Genomic DNA, 19,395 nt, shown 5'->3' on the forward strand with positions numbered 1-19,395 from the left:
ACTTCATCATGTTTGCTTCACTGATTTCTTTGCTGTGGAACAAAGTAGTCTGTAGTTGTTACAACAGGTCAGGCATGCAATTTTTCAAGGTTAGAGGCGGGTTCATGAGTGCTAGGCTTCACTAGACATGCTTCTTCACCACTCAGGCTACATAATTCTGACAGCTTCTGGGAAAGGATCAGTTTTAAAATCAATAGTCCTGAATATAGTAACAACTGCAAGTTTTACTGTTTGCAAAAGCACAATTGGTGGTAATTTTTTTAGAGGATTAGAAGATGTCAAGTTAGGTCTTGTCAATTCCTTCTTCAGTGACTGAGAACCCACGTGAGTAGCAGCAAACATTAGGAAAATTGTATTATGAACTGGTGGATCTGAAAATCAATGTATAAAAAACCAAGTCGGTGGCCTGAGACAGGAAATCAATACAGTGCAAATTGTTTACTTGAGAAATGTGTATGATAAACAAGATAGGATGAAGAATAAATGCTGAACAAATATGGACTGAATACCGAATGAGTGAACAATATGAAAGAAGTATGTTGAAGTTAACCAGTTCTACAGAGATAATTAAATGTCATTCCTTCCATATAAAGTAAGAGTGAATGGTGAAAGAGGAAGACTAAGAAAATTATAGTTAGATTTCGGTATAAAAAAAAACATATGGGTGATTTTGGACAGACACTCAGCTTAATCCACTCACAGGGTTGTTATGAGGAAACCAGGAGAAAGTATTACCGTAGATATATTCACATCTTTGAGTTATTTATAAAAAAATAAAGATGGAATAAAAATAAAAGAACTAAAAATTGATGTAACTAATGAAGGCCAAGAAATAGAAAGATGTAATTTAGAAAACAAAAGATTATGTATGAAGTAGTATGTGGACATGTACTAGAAGTACAGAAGCAATAGAAATGGAGGAAGCAAGAACAGTTTGTGATACAAATATAAGTTATTTATTACCACTATACCTGTGAACCAATAACTGGAAACATGACACCCTGTTCCTTAAGGTTTTTTATCATAGCAGATATTAGACTAAGTTGAGGATCATTCTTGAATTCATCTGTCCATTCCACCATGAGGGCTTTTAACTTTTCACAGACCTTTGGATGACCCTGTGAAAAGCGTAACATATTTACTATAAAATAAGATCATCAGACTCAGCCTTAATTATTTGATATCATAGGACAAATGGATAAATGGACTAATTTCTAATAGCATTCAGAGGGTACCAAACCATTTTTCAAAAATGTTTTTGAATATATGCTTTAAACTTCATGCAAATATATAAACTGTTGGCTATTCTTAAAAATAGCCAGTTTTTTTCAGGCTTCCATAGAGGACTCAGTTCTTTTAGGAATTTCATAAACTTTAATGACTGATTTTCATTATTACAAAATTCTGTTTAAATACTGTATTCAATTAACAAGAGTACAGACAATATGAACATCATTTCCTTGGAAATTTATTCAGATCAATATACACTAAGATTTCTGATAGCTAGAATAAAAACATTGGTGGGCTTTTTTCTGTCTTCCCTTCCCAACCTTGATTTCTATTTGATAATTTAACAAAAGCATATAAGCACATTAAGGACCAATTTATTTTATGAATTACTGCTCACTTCAACTTAAAAATCCTTGATTATATTTTTTGCTAAAGAACAGCATTCCTATTATAATCATATAATTATTTATCCATATATATATATTATTCATGGTGAAGTGTATCTGTCTCTCATAGTATCTATCTCTCTTCTAAACTGATAGCTGTATAACCAACTTTAAACTATATTACCTTATTTAGTACATTGCTTACTTCGCTTGCAAAATCTCTTGAACATACTTCCAAATGAAATATTTTACCACAATTTGAGACACATGCTCCAAGAAGCTAAAGATAAGAGGGAAAAATTGAGATTAGGTATTTAACTATTTAAATTTATTTTAAAATTTTCTTAAAAAAATAAAAAGCCACGTACGGTCAATGCCTGCATAGCAACATGAGGATCCTTGTGGTTCACCCTCTTCATTATAGAACGAAGACAGTCCTTAGGCCTAAACAAATAAAATCAGTAGGTTTTAAAATATATTGACCAAAGCTGCTACAGCCTGAAGGAGACAATTCCTAAGATACCCTGAAGCAAAGGCACTAAGGACTTTATAGGTTAAAAATAGCCCTCCGAATTGGATTCAAGAGGTAATTGGCAGCCAATGCCACAAACATGGGAAAAAGCTGTTATGCTTGCATAGTTGTTCTTATCCATTAGCATCCCTGCAGAATACTGCATCCACTTATTTTCAAACTAGCCATGTGTACAATCACCTAAATGGATGATGATAAATTCATAATTTGTTGCCAAAAACATCCCAGCCTAGGTAAAGAACCAGTTGGCCCAACCAGCCTCAGCTTATCAAATGACATCCTGGCCATGGTTCCCACCTGACATTCCAGCAGGAGACATAGGTCCTGGGTGGACCTTCCCCTCAGGAGAACAGTGATTCCATCCAAAGCCAACAGACTTGAAGCCAGCGTGTTTCAGGACAAACATCAATTACCTCTAGCTGGGAGTTTGTTCTATCCATCCAGATCTCACAACTTCCACACAGTCAAATTTGCAAGATAATCCAGACAAAAAGCACACCCAGAAGTACAACTTTATTGTAAGGTTACATTAACAGAATCTTCCCAACTCTGAAAGTACATCTCTCCTTCCCTAACCTTACAAGAAACTAGGGAAAGTCCCTTGTGGAATATTTCTCACACCCACATTCTTTCTGCCGATTCAGCCACCACTTGTCATACCACTGTCAGGTTTATGGCCCCTTCTCCTGCCTCCCAAGATCATTCTTATATGCCACTACATATACATTGGATTAGGATTTCAATAGCATCTGCAGGGTGATCTAAAGTAGCAGGTGTTCAGCTGAATATCATCAGTGCATAGATAAGACCTCACCCTAAAACAGCATATGACCTCCTCCAAATGTCTTATGCATGCTGATTTGTAGTGTGGAGAAACAGAGTCCTGTTGCAACACAGACAGGGCACCCAGTAACAGAACTGCTTCTTCTCTACTGCTGCTGATTGGAATTGCCATTATTAATATAGAAATGAACCACTGAAAAAAAAAGCTCCTCCAACTCCCAACCCCCACAGGTGGTCCAATATAATAGCATTGCTGTTGATATTAAAAGCTGCTGAGAGATGTATGGATGAATACGGTTATGTTCCCACTATCTAGATACCAACAGAGTCCATCTACCAGAAAACAATATTGTTTTGGTTCCACACCCAAGTCTGAATCCAGATTTGAAGGAATCCAGATAATCTGCTTCACCTAAAATTCAAAGAAATCCCAAGCAACATCTCAAAATTCTATCTAAGAGGTATTTAATTTGAATGAATATGAGAAAAATTATTGGGGGGAAAACCCTAACAAATATTTCATGATGAATAGTGCAAGAGCCTTGGGAAAAAAACCCAGAATGACCAGCAACTGCCTCCCATACTATAGGGTAAGACTGGATATGCCCTGTCAGCAATCAGAGAAAGATAGCAAGAGTCAGTGGATGAACTTGATTCAATTTCACTGTATCATTTTTGAGTTTAGGCCTGATAGATTATGTTAACATGTAGAATCACTTTGATGTAGATGATGAAACCTAGAGTTTTTGAGTTCTAGTCCTCCTTTAAGCATGAAAGCTGGCTGATTTTGGACCAGTGGCTCCCTCTCAGACTAACCCGCTCACAAGGCTGTTGTTGTGAAGACAGAAGACAGAAATATTAGCTATGTTCATATATAAACACACACATTAATATCATTAATAATGGTATAAAAATACAATATTTTTTGTCAAATATCAATATGCAGCTGAAGGGAACAGTAGTTTAATTATACTTTATATGGGATATCTTTATTTGGTGGTCTCTATGTTTTGTAAATTGCTGCATCATTTTGGCACTACTAATTATAAAACACAAGCCAAATAATATGATTATTTCACACTGCATGGAACTGCAATCTTGTCAAATTCCAGGCAGTAGTCTCCATTATACTTTTGGTAAAATGATTATGTTCTTATTTTATATGAAAAATGAAGGCATGTAATAAACTGAATATTTATCATAACAACCATATATTTTAAGACGCATTAGAGAATAAGGCACGTAATACAATATATTAATTCAAATTTATTTTGTTGTTTAATGACAATCATTTCATTCTGCTTTTTTACTAGTTAACTGAAACTTATGTATTTAATTAAACAAATAATTCAACTGCACTCCATAATTTAAGTCTTATTTGAAAAGCTGAATTTTAATTTTGCTTTGTTTAGGGACTCATAGGTTTGAATGTACCTAAAGATCAATTCTCATAGCAACATTGAATAACACTGACATAACACAAAAGAACCTTTAAACAGCACTAATATACAGCATATCAACGAAGGCCTCAGTATTGCAGCCTTGTGGTAATATCTACAATAATGTTACAGAAAAGCATTGTAAATAAACCATCAAGCAGTAATAAAAGATAAATGTAGCAAAATATATATCCTAAATTATATGACAAACCTTGGTTTCAAAGTTTTGGTTTATTTAAATAGTACAAGACTTAGAAAGTTATATTTATATAAATGATTTGCTTCCAGAAAGTTCAATTTTTTACCCAGAACTATTTGTTCATAATTGTGAAGTGCTTTTAATATTCTTTTAACACTTTAACCTATTTTAAAATCAAAACACATTAAAAGCTATTGTACGTATTACTATTCTGAATTTATCATTTTAAAAATAACACTATCTGTGCCTATCATATTAGAACAAATACTATATGTACATTTCAATAATCTTAAAGTTTATATCAAGTCATGGAAATGAAGAAGCCATAATTTAAGACTAAATTAAAATAATGTTAACAAATAATATTATTATACAGAATGATAGCCTGCAGTGGAAAAATAAAATTCAAGTAGTAATTTAAGATCTGAGTCTTTACCCTGCTCAATGAAACTTTTAAATTTCTAAGCGTTATATATGATACTCCATACTACATAGTACTTCTTAAAGTTTCCTTATTCATAAAATTTGTTTCAAATAATGTAACTTCTTCCAAACAAATTCAAGAACAAAGAAATTAACATGGTGTTATATTTGTGACACCAACTAAAACATACAAATTCATTACGGCAAACTAAATGGATAAAGTTGGTTTGTATTTGTCTTCATAGTCTTTTTTCATGAAATCAATTGAAATAAAAGACTATAAGGGAAATATGGTGCTACTGCATAAATAATGATTACAATAAAAGTTTTTAAATCTACATTATACAGGACAATGAAGTAAAAGAAAAAATTTCAACAAATTATATATATACCAAACAATTCTGTTAAAAGGGAGACGGCCCTGGTTGACGTCTGAGACGGTTGGCGGTGAGGGAGTTGGAGTGCCGCGACCGCCTTGGCACGGTGACTATGGCTGGGTGGAGTATGGACTTTTATGCCTGGACATCTGGAGGCATGGACTATTATAGCTCACTGGACCATATCCCTGAGCCCCACTCCGTGACTTTACGGGTTTTTACCCTAATCCATCTCGCTGACTGGTTTCCCCTATTGTCCTCCCTTTTTCCTTTTCCCCTTGGGTTGTGGAAGGCGCCGGGTGTATAACCACTGTGAGAGAGTGGTTATGAGCTAAGAGTTTCCATCTGTTCCGTCTTAGAGGTGAGAGCTCTAGGCGGTATCTCTCTCCCTGGCCGTATATCTCAGGCTGCTCCCCGGTTCTTACCGTTGTGAGAGAACGGGGATTGTCCCGGGGTTACCCAGCTCTAGTGGCAGAAGAGCTGGGTTTGCAGTCTGGATACTCTCCTTCCATTTTTAAGATCCTCCCATTTTATTTATTCGATCTGGGTCTGTTTTTGCTGTTTTACCCAATTTTACCATGGTTTTGAGGTATTCCAGCACGGTTTTACTCGCTCTCAGGGGTGCCCCCCCATCCTGGGAGCGACCCGCCTTACCTATTAATTTGCCTCTTGATGACGGGTCTGACTGTTGGGTCCCTGAGAGATGGCCGGGCAGTAACAGGGGCCTAAGATATAAATTTAATAAGAGGCCCCTGATTACTTTTTTAGCCAGATTTTTTGTAGGGTTAGGGAGGGGGGAGGGTTGTGGTTGGTTGGAGAGGGGGGGTAATCCGCCAACTGCTGTTCAGACCAGGCCTAGGATAGATCGCGTTGAGGGGGAGCCGGGGTCGGTCATCTCTGGAGCTCTGGAGCGGGTCGTGGGAATGCCAATTCCCACGACGATAGGGAATGGCAGCAGGTGTAAGATCAGAGGGCCGTACCGACCTCCGGGAGGGCCTCTCCGCTACCTACAAGCGGTGAGGCGCTCCGACCCTCTGCCTTCGACCCAAGGTTCTGGGAGCGGGGATGTGCAGCCACCTGAGCTCCGACTGGTGTACTTGAATGCCAGGTCCGTTGCTAATAAGGCTCCCCTCGTCCGGGATTTAGTCGAGGGTGAGCAAGCGGACCTGGCCTGCATCACGGAAACCTGGTTGGGCCCAGAGGGTGGTATCCCCCTGGTTGATCTTTGCCCACCAGGCTTCCGGGTGCTACACCGGCCTCGGACTCAGGGTAGGGGTGGGGGAGTGGCTGTGGTTATGAGGGAGACCTTATGTCCGCAGGAGGCCACCGTTCCTCAGATAGTCGGGTGTGAATCTCTCTTATTGAGGTTTGGTCCCAGGGCGCAGTTGGGCTTGCTGCTCGTGTACCTTTCGCCTAGTCGCGTAGCAGCAGCCCTGCCTGAGCTTCTCGATATCCTCTCAGGGCTGGTGATTGAGTTTCCCAAACTTATGGTTTTGGGAGACTTCAATCTACCATCCCTGGGAGGAGCATCTGAGGTAGCTCGGGAGTTCATGGCTTCCATGACGGCCATGGACCTGACGCAGGTAATTCTTGGACCGACTCATGAGGGAGGTCACACCCTTGACTTGGTTTTCTTATCTGGTCGGTGGTTAGATGATCTTGGTGGGGGCTCCCCAATTGTTATGCCCCTGTCATGGACCGATCATCATCTCCTGCGGCTGGTCTTCCGTTTTGCCACTCCCCACCGTGGGGTTGTTGAGCCAACTAGATGGTTCCGCCCCAGACGCTTAATGGACCCTGAGAGGTTTCAGGCAGCGCTGGGGTCCCCACCTGCCTCCTCAGCTCACAGCTCGGCAGATGCCTTAGTGGAAGCCTGGGAAAGGACGGCCACGGAGGCACTTGACCGAGTTGTACCCTTGCGGCCCCTGACCCGGCGCAGATCCCAATGGGCTCCATGGTTCTCCGCGGAGCTCCGGGAGATGAAGCGTCGGAGACGGGGCCTAGAGAGCGTTTGGAGGTCCACCCGATCTGAATCCGACCGATTGCGACTAAGAACCCATATTAGGTCTTATCTCGCAGCGATGAGGGTAGCGAGATCTAACTACTTCGCTGCCCTCATCGCGTCCGCAGATAATCGCCCGGCCGCCCTGTTTAGGGTGACCCGCTCCCTCCTTAATCAGGAGGTTAGTGGGGAACCCTTGCAGGGGCGGGCCGAGGAATTTAGTCAACATCTGTCGGACAAAATCGCTCGGATTCGGACCGGTTTGGACTCCGACTGGGCAGTATCGGACGATCAGGACACGAGCGGTCTTGTCAATGTCACCTGGGAGGAGTTCGATCCTGTGACTCTGGAGGAAGTGGACAGGATCATGGGGAGGCTGAGCTCCACCACATGTTTATTGGACCCGTGCCCTTCCTGGCTGGTTTATGCAGCCCAGGAGGGGACACGAGGCTGGTTCCAGGCGGTTATATCTGCTTCTCTGAGTGAGGGTAGTTTTCCCGCCGCCTTGAAAGAGGCGGTGGTGAGACCTCTCCTCAAGAAGCCTGCCTTGGACCCGGCTGTTTTGAATAACTTTCGTCCGGTCTCCAACCTTCGCTTTCTTGCGAAGGTTGTTGAGAGTGTGGTGGCGCATCAGCTCCCTCTGGTCCTGGATGAAGCGGATTATCTAGACCCGTACCAATCGGGCTTCAGACCCGGGTACAGCACGGAGACGGCATTGGTCGCGCTGGTGAATGATCTCTGGAGGGCTCGGGACAGAGGATACTCCTCTGTTCTAGTCCTATTAGACCTCTCAGCGGCTTTCGATACCATCGACCATGGTATCTTGCTGCGGCGTCTCAGGGGATTGGGAGTGGGAGGCACGGTTTTTCAGTGGTTCTCCTCCTATCTCCTGGGACGCTCGCAGTCGGTGTTGGCAGGAGGGCAGAGGTCGACCGCGAGGCCTCTCGCTTGTGGAGTCCCTCAGGGGTCGGTCCTCTCGCCCCTTCTGTTCAACATCTACATGAAACCGCTGGGTGAGATCATTCGTGGTTTTGGAGTTGGGTATCATCAGTATGCTGATGATACCCAACTTTTCATTTCGACCCCAAACCACCCCAGTGATGCCCTCGACGTGATGTCCCGGTGCCTGGAGGCGGTCCGGGTCTGGATGGGGAGGAACAGGCTTCGTCTCAACCCTGACAAGACGGAGTGGCTGTGCGTACCGGCATCTCGGGATATTCAGGATATCCCACCCCTCATTATGTGGGGTGAGTCTTTACCTCCTGTAGTTAGGGCTCGCAACTTGGGAGTCCTCCTAGACTCACAACTCTCCTTAGAAGATCATATTGTAGCTGTGACTAGGGGGGCGTTCGCCCAGGTTCGCCTGGTGCGCCAGTTGCGGCCCTATCTAGACCGGGATGCCTTGCGCACGGTCACTCATGCGCTCGTGACCTCTCGTCTTGATTACTGCAACGCTCTCTACATGGGGCTACCCTTGAAGACCACTCGGAGGCTCCAACTGGTACAGAATGCAGCCGCGAGAGTTGTATTGGGAGTCTCCCGATACTCCCGTGTTACACCTCTGCTCCGCGAGCTGCATTGGTTACCAGTTGTCTTCCGGGTGAGGTTCAAGGTGTTGGTAATGACCTACAAAGCCCTCCATGGCATGGGTCCAGAATACCTTGGGGAGCACCTGCAGCCGGCGTCAACTTCCCTCCGCCCAGTACGCTCCCACAGAGAGGGCCTCCTCAGGGTGCCGCCGGTCAAAGAATGCCGACTGGTGGCCCCCAGGGGGAGAGCGTTCTCTGTGGGAGCACCGGATTTATGGAACCATCTTCCGGTTGAGCTCCGGATGGCGCCCGATCTCCGCTCCTTCCGGCGCGACCTTAAAACCTATCTCTTTAAACAAGCTGGCCTGGCCTGATGGGACGGGGTGGGATTTTTATTAACGACTTCAATTTTAAATTTGTATTATTTCTGGGCATTGTTTAATTATGTTTTAATAATCTAATTTTAACTTTTGTATCTAATTTTTATGTATTGCCCTGTTCACCGCCCTGAGTCTCTTGAGAGAAGGGCGGTATATAAATTAAATTAATAAATAAATAAATAAATAAATAAAATAAACTGGTTTTTTTAATCTAATTTCCAAAATGCTATTAAGAGTATTGGGTATTTTTATAAAAACAAAAAAAAATGATTTTATTTTATTTAATACAATTTTATACATCAGGTAAAAATATTTTAGCAGCCCACCAGAAAAAAAAATAGCAAACTGCTCAGTCACTTCAATGCTTTGATTATGATGATTAGATGCCAATTCTTAGAATTCAACTCTGAGTGCTTTGGAAATGCTTATTTTGAAAATAAGAAGTACTAATTCACTGCATTATTTACAAGATCAACTGCAATTAGAAGAGTACTTGAATATTGTAACAACTGAAAGCTACAATTATGGGCTGCCTAATGCAAAATTAATGAAATATTCTATATCAGCTGCACACAATTCTACTAAATGCATTCCTAAATTTCATATCCTTCTGCAAAAAAAGCTAAAACTATAAACAATTTGCAAACCTGAGCATTACCACATGCAATGTTACGTTTGCCCCAAGAGGTGTTTTACACATTTTAGATTTCTAAGCTCTTTATTTCAAATATTGCCAAATTAATTCAAACAATACTTACCCAGTCCGTGATTGTCCAACTTTATCACAGATATCTAAGATGAGTCCCCAGTCTTCAGCAGTATTCATTTCACTAGTTGCTTTCTCTTAACAAAGAGAAGTGAAGTATGAGTAAAAATTTAGTATCAAAATCATACTGAATTAACTATGATAATTTTAGTGATATGTCATTCTACTGTTAAAAGATGAGTTTTCTTTTAAGCAGGCATAGCATTGTTTTACTATTTTAAGAATGTATATTTGCAATGTGAACATATTTAACAGCAGAATTTCATTACTGAAAACATTAACACATTGCTTCATCAAATCAACACATTTATGCTACCAGCTATTACTGTAGATCTTGCAAGCCAGTAATAATTTGTTTCCCTTGCCTGCTCTATATTTGCTTTTAAACAGTTTGGAACTATTCATAATTTCTGACTTCTAAGTCTAACTAGGAACAACACAAAAAGTGGGTCAGTTAAAGTCTTTAGTTCACAGAAATAATGGAAAATATGTGACAATAATTGTGACTGCTCTGTAGTTCTTTGCCATCTGTTGTAATCATGCATAATTATACCGTCTAAATCCAAAGCCTTAACAGATCATGCTGAGCTTGCCAATCATCCCCATGATACAACACACCTTCTAAAAAAAATTATGTTTGATTTCTATTTTGTAAATATTGTCCAAGTACTGAGACTGTATACTATTTCAATCTAAGTAAAGATGTTTTCTCTCAAAGATTAAAGATCAAAATTCATTTTATTTTTTATTCCATATTACAGACTTAGAACCTCAAAAATGAAACTTATTCAACAGTTACTCTGATAGTAGTGCTACAACTAATAAAATGATATCATTAATATCAGCAATCCGTATGTCCTACGTTAAAATTAAAAATTTAGAACTTACCTGCTCCAGGAAATTGCATGTGCAAAATAGAATTCAAATTATATACTGAAAAAACTTTCACAATAATGGATCAAACGCACTATAGCTAACTAAGGTTTTATTTGTATATAGATTTGAGAGTGTCAATTTGGTGTAGTGATTAAAGGCTTCAGGGTAAAAACCAGGAGACTGAGTTCCAATCTTATCTTAGGCCCAGACAGCTGGATGACCTTGGGCCAATCACACTCTCTCAGATCTAGGAAGAGGGCAATGGAAAATCACCTCCAAAAATCTTGCCAAGAAAACTTACTCAGAGGTGCACAAAACATAATCATCAAACTGAATATCTAATATCCTTATTTTAATGGTGCCTCTACAATTAGTATTATTAATTCCCCAACAGATTTCACTCGAGATTTTTACTCGATAGATTCTAGGTTTTATTTATTAAATGTATACACAGCCTTAACACTGTCAAGTGACTCTGGACAGCTTAAAGCACTACTGTGCTTCCCCCCCTAAAAAGACCCACACGGAAAATAAGCCCCAGCCTGAATTTTTTGGGTGAGCCTAATATAAACTCTAAACCAAAAATAAAACCAGGGGGGTGGACATGGCCAATACAAGAGTCGGTGAGCATAGGGGACCGGCCCCATCCACAGTGCAGCACAAGGAAGTCTGAGGACTGCAGCAGAGGCAGGGAGGAGGCAGACAACCCCGATGCGCCATGCACTTTTCACCCAGAGGGAGACTGGAAGCTTTCTCTGCTTGCAAATGGGGCACTTGGAAACAGAGTGAATAGCTCTCTTTCCAAGTGGCCCATTTGCAAGTAGATGAAGCTTCCAGTCTCCCTCTGGGTGAAAAGTGTTTGGGCTCCTATGGGGTGCTTGGAAACGGAGCAATTTGCTCCATTTCCAAGTGCCCCATAAGCACCCAAAACCTTTTCGCTCAGATGAAGAACTGACAAGACTAGAAGCTAGGTCTGCTTGGAAAAGAAAAGAGTGTGGCAGGTGAGGCTTGAGCCGCCTGGTCACAGTGCAAGCCACAGGAGAGTTAGTGGAGGAGGCAACTATCACCGGGGAGGTCTGCAGGGAGAACCGGAGGCGGCCCAGATCGAAGAAAGTCCCTCCAGCGGCAGATGCAGTTGATGCGCAGCAGAGACCTTTCGCCATCACTTCCCCCATGGCTCCGAAACGGCAGAGGGGGATCGGGTAAGGAGACCGAGCCTCACCCACACATTCTCCACACGAGGTAAGTAGGTATGGGGCGGTTGGGGCAGCTCCATCCCCCTACCTGCCTTACCTCACCTTGTGGCGGCAGCACCGGTGCCATGCGTGCTCTCCTGTCCCACTGCAGCCACAAGCAACCAGACAATGGGATGGAGTGGGTAGGCGGCTGCAAAGTCAGACATTCCCCCAAAATAAGCCCTAAGGGGTCTTTTGGTCCAACAAAAAATATAAGACTCGGTCTTATTTTCATGGAAACACGGTATAAAAACAGAGATAGAAATATTAAAATACTAAAATTAAAATTCATAACAATAAGTAGGAACCAGAACACAATCGGGTGGGAGTGAGATCTTCCTATAATCTTGAAGAATCTGTGACTTTTCAAGAATTTGATGAATTGTAATACATACAAACTTCTAATTCCTTTCCAAAATTATTCTTTCTTATAGTCAGCTAACCATACAAAAAAATTTAAAACATCAAAAAAGAAACAAACCGTGTCTTAAAAGATCTTAAATTTGATTGCAGAATATTGTATTTTCATGCTACTCCTCTTAATTAAAATATAAATTATTGTAGCTTTACAGACACAAGAAACACAGAACCTTAATTAACCCAAGTGTGGCATTTAATGATGTGAACCCAACTATTCATAATGGTGCCTAAGCATAAGGGAGTATGCAACTTAGTAGAATATGCAGAGAGCCAGTTTGGTGTAGTGGTTAAGGCACTAGGCTAGAAAGCAAGAGAACATGAATTCAAATCCTGCCTTAGCTATGAAAGCCAACTGGGTGACCTTGGGGAATTCACTCTCTCTCAGCCCAATTCACATTGCAGGATTGTTGTCAGGAAAATAAGAGGTGGAAGAGGTGTTGGATATGTTCTCCGTCTTGAGTTATTTGTAAAAATAATATAAGCGGGATATAAACAAATAAATATGTAAATCTAGTCACTGTTTTACTTAGTGGCACTAGCCATAAAACGTAATCAGTCAGAATTAAAGTAATTAAATAAAATACTTTTATCCATAATGTTTATCTTCCATATGTTACTGCTAGTTATCATCTATTTCATTTTTAGTTTGTTACAATTTTTAGCCAGCATACAAGATATAAAAGCCTTGTAGACTGAATAGCATATAGTCACCATCTTAAAACTGAAGGCTACTGAAAGGCAGAACTATAATGGTTTTTTTTAAAAAAAAAAGTCTTACATGCTATATTACAATCAAAACTATTTATGTCCTTCATTTTAAAATACTTTAATACTGTGAGAACCCTGTAAAATAATATGGCTGAAATTATAAACAGGGTAGCAGGAAAAATATCAAAATATGGCTGTGGTTTGCTTATTCATGTGTGAATATTTCATCTTACCCAATGAAGAATGTCATAATACTCCCTTATAAAAAGACAAGTTATGAAAGCATACATGTAAAAAACACAATTATTGTAAGTTATACAGGTAGTCCTCTACTTCACAATAGTTCATTTAGTGACCATTCAAAGTTACATCAGGATTGAAAAAATGATCATTTTTCACTTATGAGCATTGCAGTATCCTCATGATCACATGATCAAAATTCAGATGCTTGGCAATTGACTCATATTTGTGACAGCTGCAATATCCCAGGATCATGTGGTCACTTTCTGTGATCTTCTGACATGCAGTCAATGGGGAAGCCAGATTCACTTAACAACTGTGGAAAGAAAAGTCATAAAATGGGGCAAAATTCACTTAATGTTTCACTTAACAAAATAAATGGGTTCAACTGTGGTTGTAAGTCAAGAAATACCTGTATAGATATGGCAAAAAATCAAGAAAAAATTATGTACCTTACTTCGGCAGTCCCCAACCTTTCTGGCACTAGGAACCAGTTTCAGAAGATTTTTTTTTCCAGACAGGGGGAGGGGGGGAATGGTTTCATGTGCAAACTAGATCCTGCACATGCACAGATGAAACTTTGCTTGTTCGCCGGCCTCATGTGGGGCCCGGAGCCTAACAAGTCATGGACCGGTACTGGTCCACGGCCTGGTGATTGGGGCTTTACCTGATTTCCTAAAACAGTGTTTTTCAACCACTGTTCCGCGGCACACTAGTGTGCCGCGAGATGTTGCCTGGTGTGCCGTGGGAAAAATTGAAAAAACACTGACCTAGGAGACAGCGGTGAGAGGAGGAGGAGGAGGAGGAGGAGGAACAGCCGCGGGCGGAGCGGCGCTCCAAGGCTCTCTGGCGAGGAGCGCTGGGCACCGGAGCCTTGGCTAAGCTGACGGCCCTACTTCGCTGGAAGCAAAAGCCCGGGAAAAGAAGTGGGCTCGACCTCTCTAGGCACCAGGGCTCCATGGCAGCGTAGCTCCGCCCCCTTCTCTGGCTTTGGAGGGTCTCTTGCTGAAGAGAGAGAAGCTGGGGAGAGGCGACCGGCTCGCTTATCGGAAGAGGACGGACGGGCGGCCAGCCCGGCTCGCCTGAGCTGTCGCGTGGTTGGTTGCCTGCAACATTCGAAAAAGCTCTTCTTCCCCAGCACGCGCCGCTTACTCCTTACTCCCCGCGCGGCTGAGGATGCGAGACTCCCGCCTGGTCGGCTGCCTGGCTCCGCTTTCTTTGCTCGCCGCGACCCCTCGCCCCAGCCCGAAATAGAGGGATCTGACCGCTTCGCTCTTGGAGGCTTCGCTTGCGTCTGAAAAATTACATGGCTGATTTTTTTTAAACCTGTCCTTTTGATATGTTGCATAATAAAATGTCCTTTGGACCAAAGCAATTAAAAACCTTTGGGGTTCCCCCCCCCCTGGAGTGAAGTGCTTTTAATGGTAAAGGTGAGAAAGAAAGAAAAAAGGAAGGGAAAAAAGGAGAAAGGGGGAAGGGGAAAAGGGAGGGAGAAAGAAAAAAAAGGAGAATAGAAAAGAAAGAGAGAGAGAGAGAGAGGAAGGGAGGAAGGAAAAAAAGCAGGAAGAAAAATTAAAAAGAAATGCAAGTAGCTTCCAGTTTCCACAACAAGTAGAAAGCAAGAAATTGAGAGAGGGAGGGAAAGAAAGTGGGAGAGAGAAAGGAAGGAAGGAAGATAAAGAAAGAAAAGAGAGGGAGGGAAGAGAGGGAAGGAAGGAAGGAAAGAAGAGAAAAAAGAAAATACAGAAAGATAAATTAAAAAGAAATGCAAGCTTTCCTTTTCTTTCACAGCAAAAACAAACAAACAAAAGCCCCAAAATAAAATAAAATAAAATAAAATAAAGAGGCTAATAATAATAATAATAATAATAATAATAAGAAGAAGAAGAAGAAGAAGAAGAAGAAGAAGAAGAAGAAGAAGAAGAAGAAGAAGAAGAAGAAGAAGTTGGAAGGGACCTTGGAGGTCATCTAGTCCAACCCCTTGAGAACACAGGCCATCCTCGACTTACGACCGTTCGTGTAGCGACCGTGGGGAGGTCCAACGGTGCGGAAAACGGTGGAGTGCCTCGTGATTTTTTTCATGAAACAAGTGTGCCTTTGCCCAAAAAAGGTTGAAAAACACTGTCCTAAAAGATGGGAAAGTTGATGAAGAAATTTAAAGATGTGGGAATGCTGGTAGAAAGGCAGTATATGGTTTGTTACTAGGAACAATTTATTGAACTAAGTCATATACCTGTGTGCTTCTGCACAGTGTTGTATGAAAATAAACAACGGTTATACCAGAAGAAGCATAAAATTTGTATAAAGTGGAGTGGGTGATCTGAGAAATATGTGTGGCGCATACAATTAAAAAAATGGATGCTGAATGAATGTGAATAAATTACAAAACTTAATGACCAATAAAAAAGACCTACCGTAAGTGATCTACTCACATTGACAGAATGAATGAGGATTGAATAGTGAATTATATATAAATGAAAAGTGAAAGGCTTGAGAGGAAGGGGAAAAACAGAAAAAAATCATAGTTGGATGGAATTAATTAGCTTCTCAAAGGAAAGAGCTGAGATGTTTAAGGAACAAAAAGACAGTTTATGAAGCAGTATATAGATGTTATTTTTTGCAAGAATAGAAAGATATCAAGATATATAATAAATAAGTATAATATAATAAAAAGTATAGGTAAAGGTAAAGGTTCCCCCGCACATGCGTGCTAGTCGTTTTCGACTCTGGGGGCCACTGCTCATCTCCGTTTCAAAGCTGAATAGCCAGCGCTTGTCCGAGGACATCTCCGTGGTCATGTGGCCGGCATGACTAGACGCCAAAGGCGCACAGAACGCTGTTACCTTCCCACCGGAGTGGTCCCTATTTTTCTACTTGCATTTTTACGTGCTTTCAAACTGCTAGGTTGGCAGAAGCTGGGATGAGTAACAGGCGCTCACTCTGTTACGCAGCACTCGGGATTCAACCCACCAAACTGCCAACCTTCTGATCAACAGAAATATAAATAAATAGATTTAGCTATATCTCCTTCTTTTTCTTATTCTATGCCTTAATTTCAAATCTTGAAAGTCCAATTATTTAAACAACTCATTATAGCAGGAAGGTATAGGGAGGTGATTTTAAGAGCTTACATACAAAAGCCTGTTCCTAAATTCTCTGCTAGAAAATCCTGATAGGAAAATAAAATGTAGATAGGAGAGTATGATCTATTAACAAATTGCTTCTCTAGCAGCTTGATAAAACAAAGCAGTGCTTGTAAAACATTCATTGTGTCACTCTGAGAAGTCATCCTTGAATTACTTAGTGTAGACTTTAACACAAATGAAGTACTCTCCATTAATATATTGTTTCAGTTTACTGCATATTAACTAATGCAGCCTTGTGACAAACATGTCACAAGTTCCTATGAATCACTGATGACTGTGTGTAACTAACTAAGTTATAAACAGAATTAAATTTATTTCATATTTGTTGAATATCCTTCATGCTTTGGCAACAAATTACAGCAGTCTACATTTCCATTTGTCTACATATCATATAACTCTAAGTCTGAAGATTCTTAGCATTAAACTCTGTATGGAAAAGATTCTGATGAACCAATCTCTTCAGATATTTTGGCAATGTTGACCAAGGATATGTTGGCCTAAAATATCAAGTTGCCTTAACTCTGCCTTAACCTCTGGACTTTCCGTTCACATCTTTCTCTTGGAAAAAAATAAGAGTTATTTAATCATTCACTGCAAATAAGCAAATCAATTTTGCAATATAATATAGTTGCACTGTATAAATTTTTTACCCCAAAGGCACTATAAAATATGAAAATGATAAACATCCTTTAGTTATAATATTCAATGTTACTATAGGAGTGCTCCTCATATACTTAAAGTTAAAAGCTACTTCCAATCACAGAGATGAAAGTCTACATAAGACAATAGCTATTTCATTATTATAAAGCTTTCTTCAGATTTGTTTACAACAGAAAAAGCCAGTGAGTCAATAAAACTGAAAACCACTAATATCATATAATACTCAAGCATGATGCTGAAGTAGTATCAGTTTAAAAAGTTCCTGAAAAGAGTTAAAAGCTTCAAGAGAAAAACTAAAGAAATACTATTTAAAAATTGTAAAAAGTACAATAGGTAGTACATTTCCATTTAATGTTTCTAAATATACAACACAGTTCAAAATCCCACATGGTATATTGCACTAAAATTAATTACTTGCGCTATTATTTTGGGAGAATAGTTTATTTTGCAAACGTGGCTAATTTTGAATCACCCTCAATTTGCGGGGTAAGGGGAGCCATTATAACAAGCAGAAAAGGAGTAAATTCCTCGGATAACGAAAATAACGTTAAAAACACTAAGCGGGTTCACGCTATAAACGGTTTAAGGTAGAGAATAAAGATAAAAGGGAACTTTTCCCCACTTCCAAGACCCCTGGACCGGGATGAAGGAAACTGGCTAATGATTCTGAAGGGCACCGTGTCCCAGAAAGGATGGTTTTAAACACGGTTCGCCTAATTTGGGGAGCCCAAGTTCGCTTTGCTCCAGTCCCCAGATCAAAATCCAAGGCAGGGCATTCTGCGACGAAGGGAGCAGACGCGGTCCCATTATGGGGAAGGATGAAGCAGAGCCTCACAAAGACCCCGATGACGACATGGCGAGGGCCTAAGTCCAGGAAGAGGGCAGCCCCGGACAGGGCCCAAGCTGGCTTGACGACAGGTGGGCCTCCCTCACACTTACCCACATCCTGATCGAAGGGGTTGCTGGTGAAGAGAGGCATTTTTCCGGGGTGGGCGAGCGGCTCAGCAAGGCCAGTACCCCCCGTCCCCGACCTTGTGAGGTAGGACAGAAGACGGACACCGACGGCTCAGCTGAAGGACCAGCGACCCGAAACGGACGAAGCTCCACCCCGCACCCGCTCCACGCTCTTCTCCCGGAGCTCCTCTTTCTTTCTCCGCTTGGCGCTCCAGACACCGCCTCCGTGGGAACCGGCCACGCAGTGCATGTCGGGAGAGAGGAATAGGTATCTTCCGCATTGCCAGAAGTCCGGCATTTCAACTGCCAGGGCTGAGGAAAAAAAGTTTTACACTTTTCACCAGCTTCCTCTAAATGTCAACATTTGTTGCGTGAGTGCATAGGGATATACGGGTGAAGTAAAACATTGAATAATCTCAGGCTTGGTCAGGACAAGAACTGTGGGCCTTCCAATGAGGCCCCCTCAGGCACAAAAATCATAGAGATGGAAGGGCCGCGTTTTTGTTTTTAAAGGGTCTGCTGTGGTTGAAGTACGAATACAGTAGTTGGTGGTCATAAGGCGAATTGTTCGAACTTTCATTGTACTAGAGTTTAGTATGTTCATGCATGTTCCAACTCACTATTATTTTTGGTTTCTATTTTTTTCCAACTAGAATCCTAAAACATTTATTGGATAATGAGTTTATGGGCTTGGGGGTTTAAAAATTGATTTTTTCATTTCAAGAAACTGAATTTGTACTCTTCCTACTAAAAATAAAAAGTAGTGTTTATTTTCAAATCTTTTTTGTAAATTTATATCTTTATATTTCTTTATTTGAAGGTTCTGAATAATTCTGTGTTTAAATTGTCAGTAGGCTGGCTTTGAAGATCTAAACAAAAATTGCCTGCCTGTATTCAGACAGGATGCCAGAGACATCCTGGTTTCCTGCCCAGATATTGAATAGAACCAGGCAGCTATATACCCATTATGCATCAAAGTATAGAAATCATCTTTTGTTTAAGGGAGTGAAAATTGCCTAAACTTCCAAATAATATTTAATAGGCTGCTTTGCCTGCTTAGAATTGCTGTGGAGCAGTGCTTTTTTTGTTAAAAAAAGGTGCCGGAACTCA

The 19,395-nt window shown here is 41.0% G+C and overlaps 1 protein-coding gene across 3 annotated transcripts in view; it reads right to left on the bottom strand.

Moving 5' to 3' along the window:
* STAM (signal transducing adaptor molecule) overlaps positions 1-18,473 on the bottom strand; it is a 46,171-nt gene extending 27,698 nt beyond the window's left edge. Inside the window, exons 1-5 of one of the 3 annotated variants that reach the window (XM_081345221.1) lie at positions 18,271-18,473; positions 10,039-10,123; positions 1,985-2,060; positions 1,822-1,896; positions 972-1,118 (exon numbers count right to left, since the gene is read on the bottom strand). In XM_081345221.1, coding sequence (XP_081201347.1) covers positions 972-1,118; positions 1,822-1,896; positions 1,985-2,060; positions 10,039-10,123; positions 18,271-18,310 — 423 coding nt within the window. In that variant the 5' untranslated portion in view covers positions 18,311-18,473. Of the gene's footprint in view, positions 1-971; positions 1,119-1,800; positions 1,897-1,984; positions 2,061-2,962; positions 3,539-10,038; positions 10,124-18,270 lie in introns of those variants that run through there. The other 2 variants (XM_081345220.1, XM_081345222.1) reach the window with 2 other exon arrangements.
* Between the last annotated feature and the right edge of the window lie 922 nt (positions 18,474-19,395).

This window comes from Vipera berus, assembly GCF_964194415.1.
Source record: "Vipera berus genome assembly, chromosome: Z".
Lineage (NCBI taxonomy): Eukaryota > Metazoa > Chordata > Lepidosauria > Squamata > Viperidae > Vipera > Vipera berus.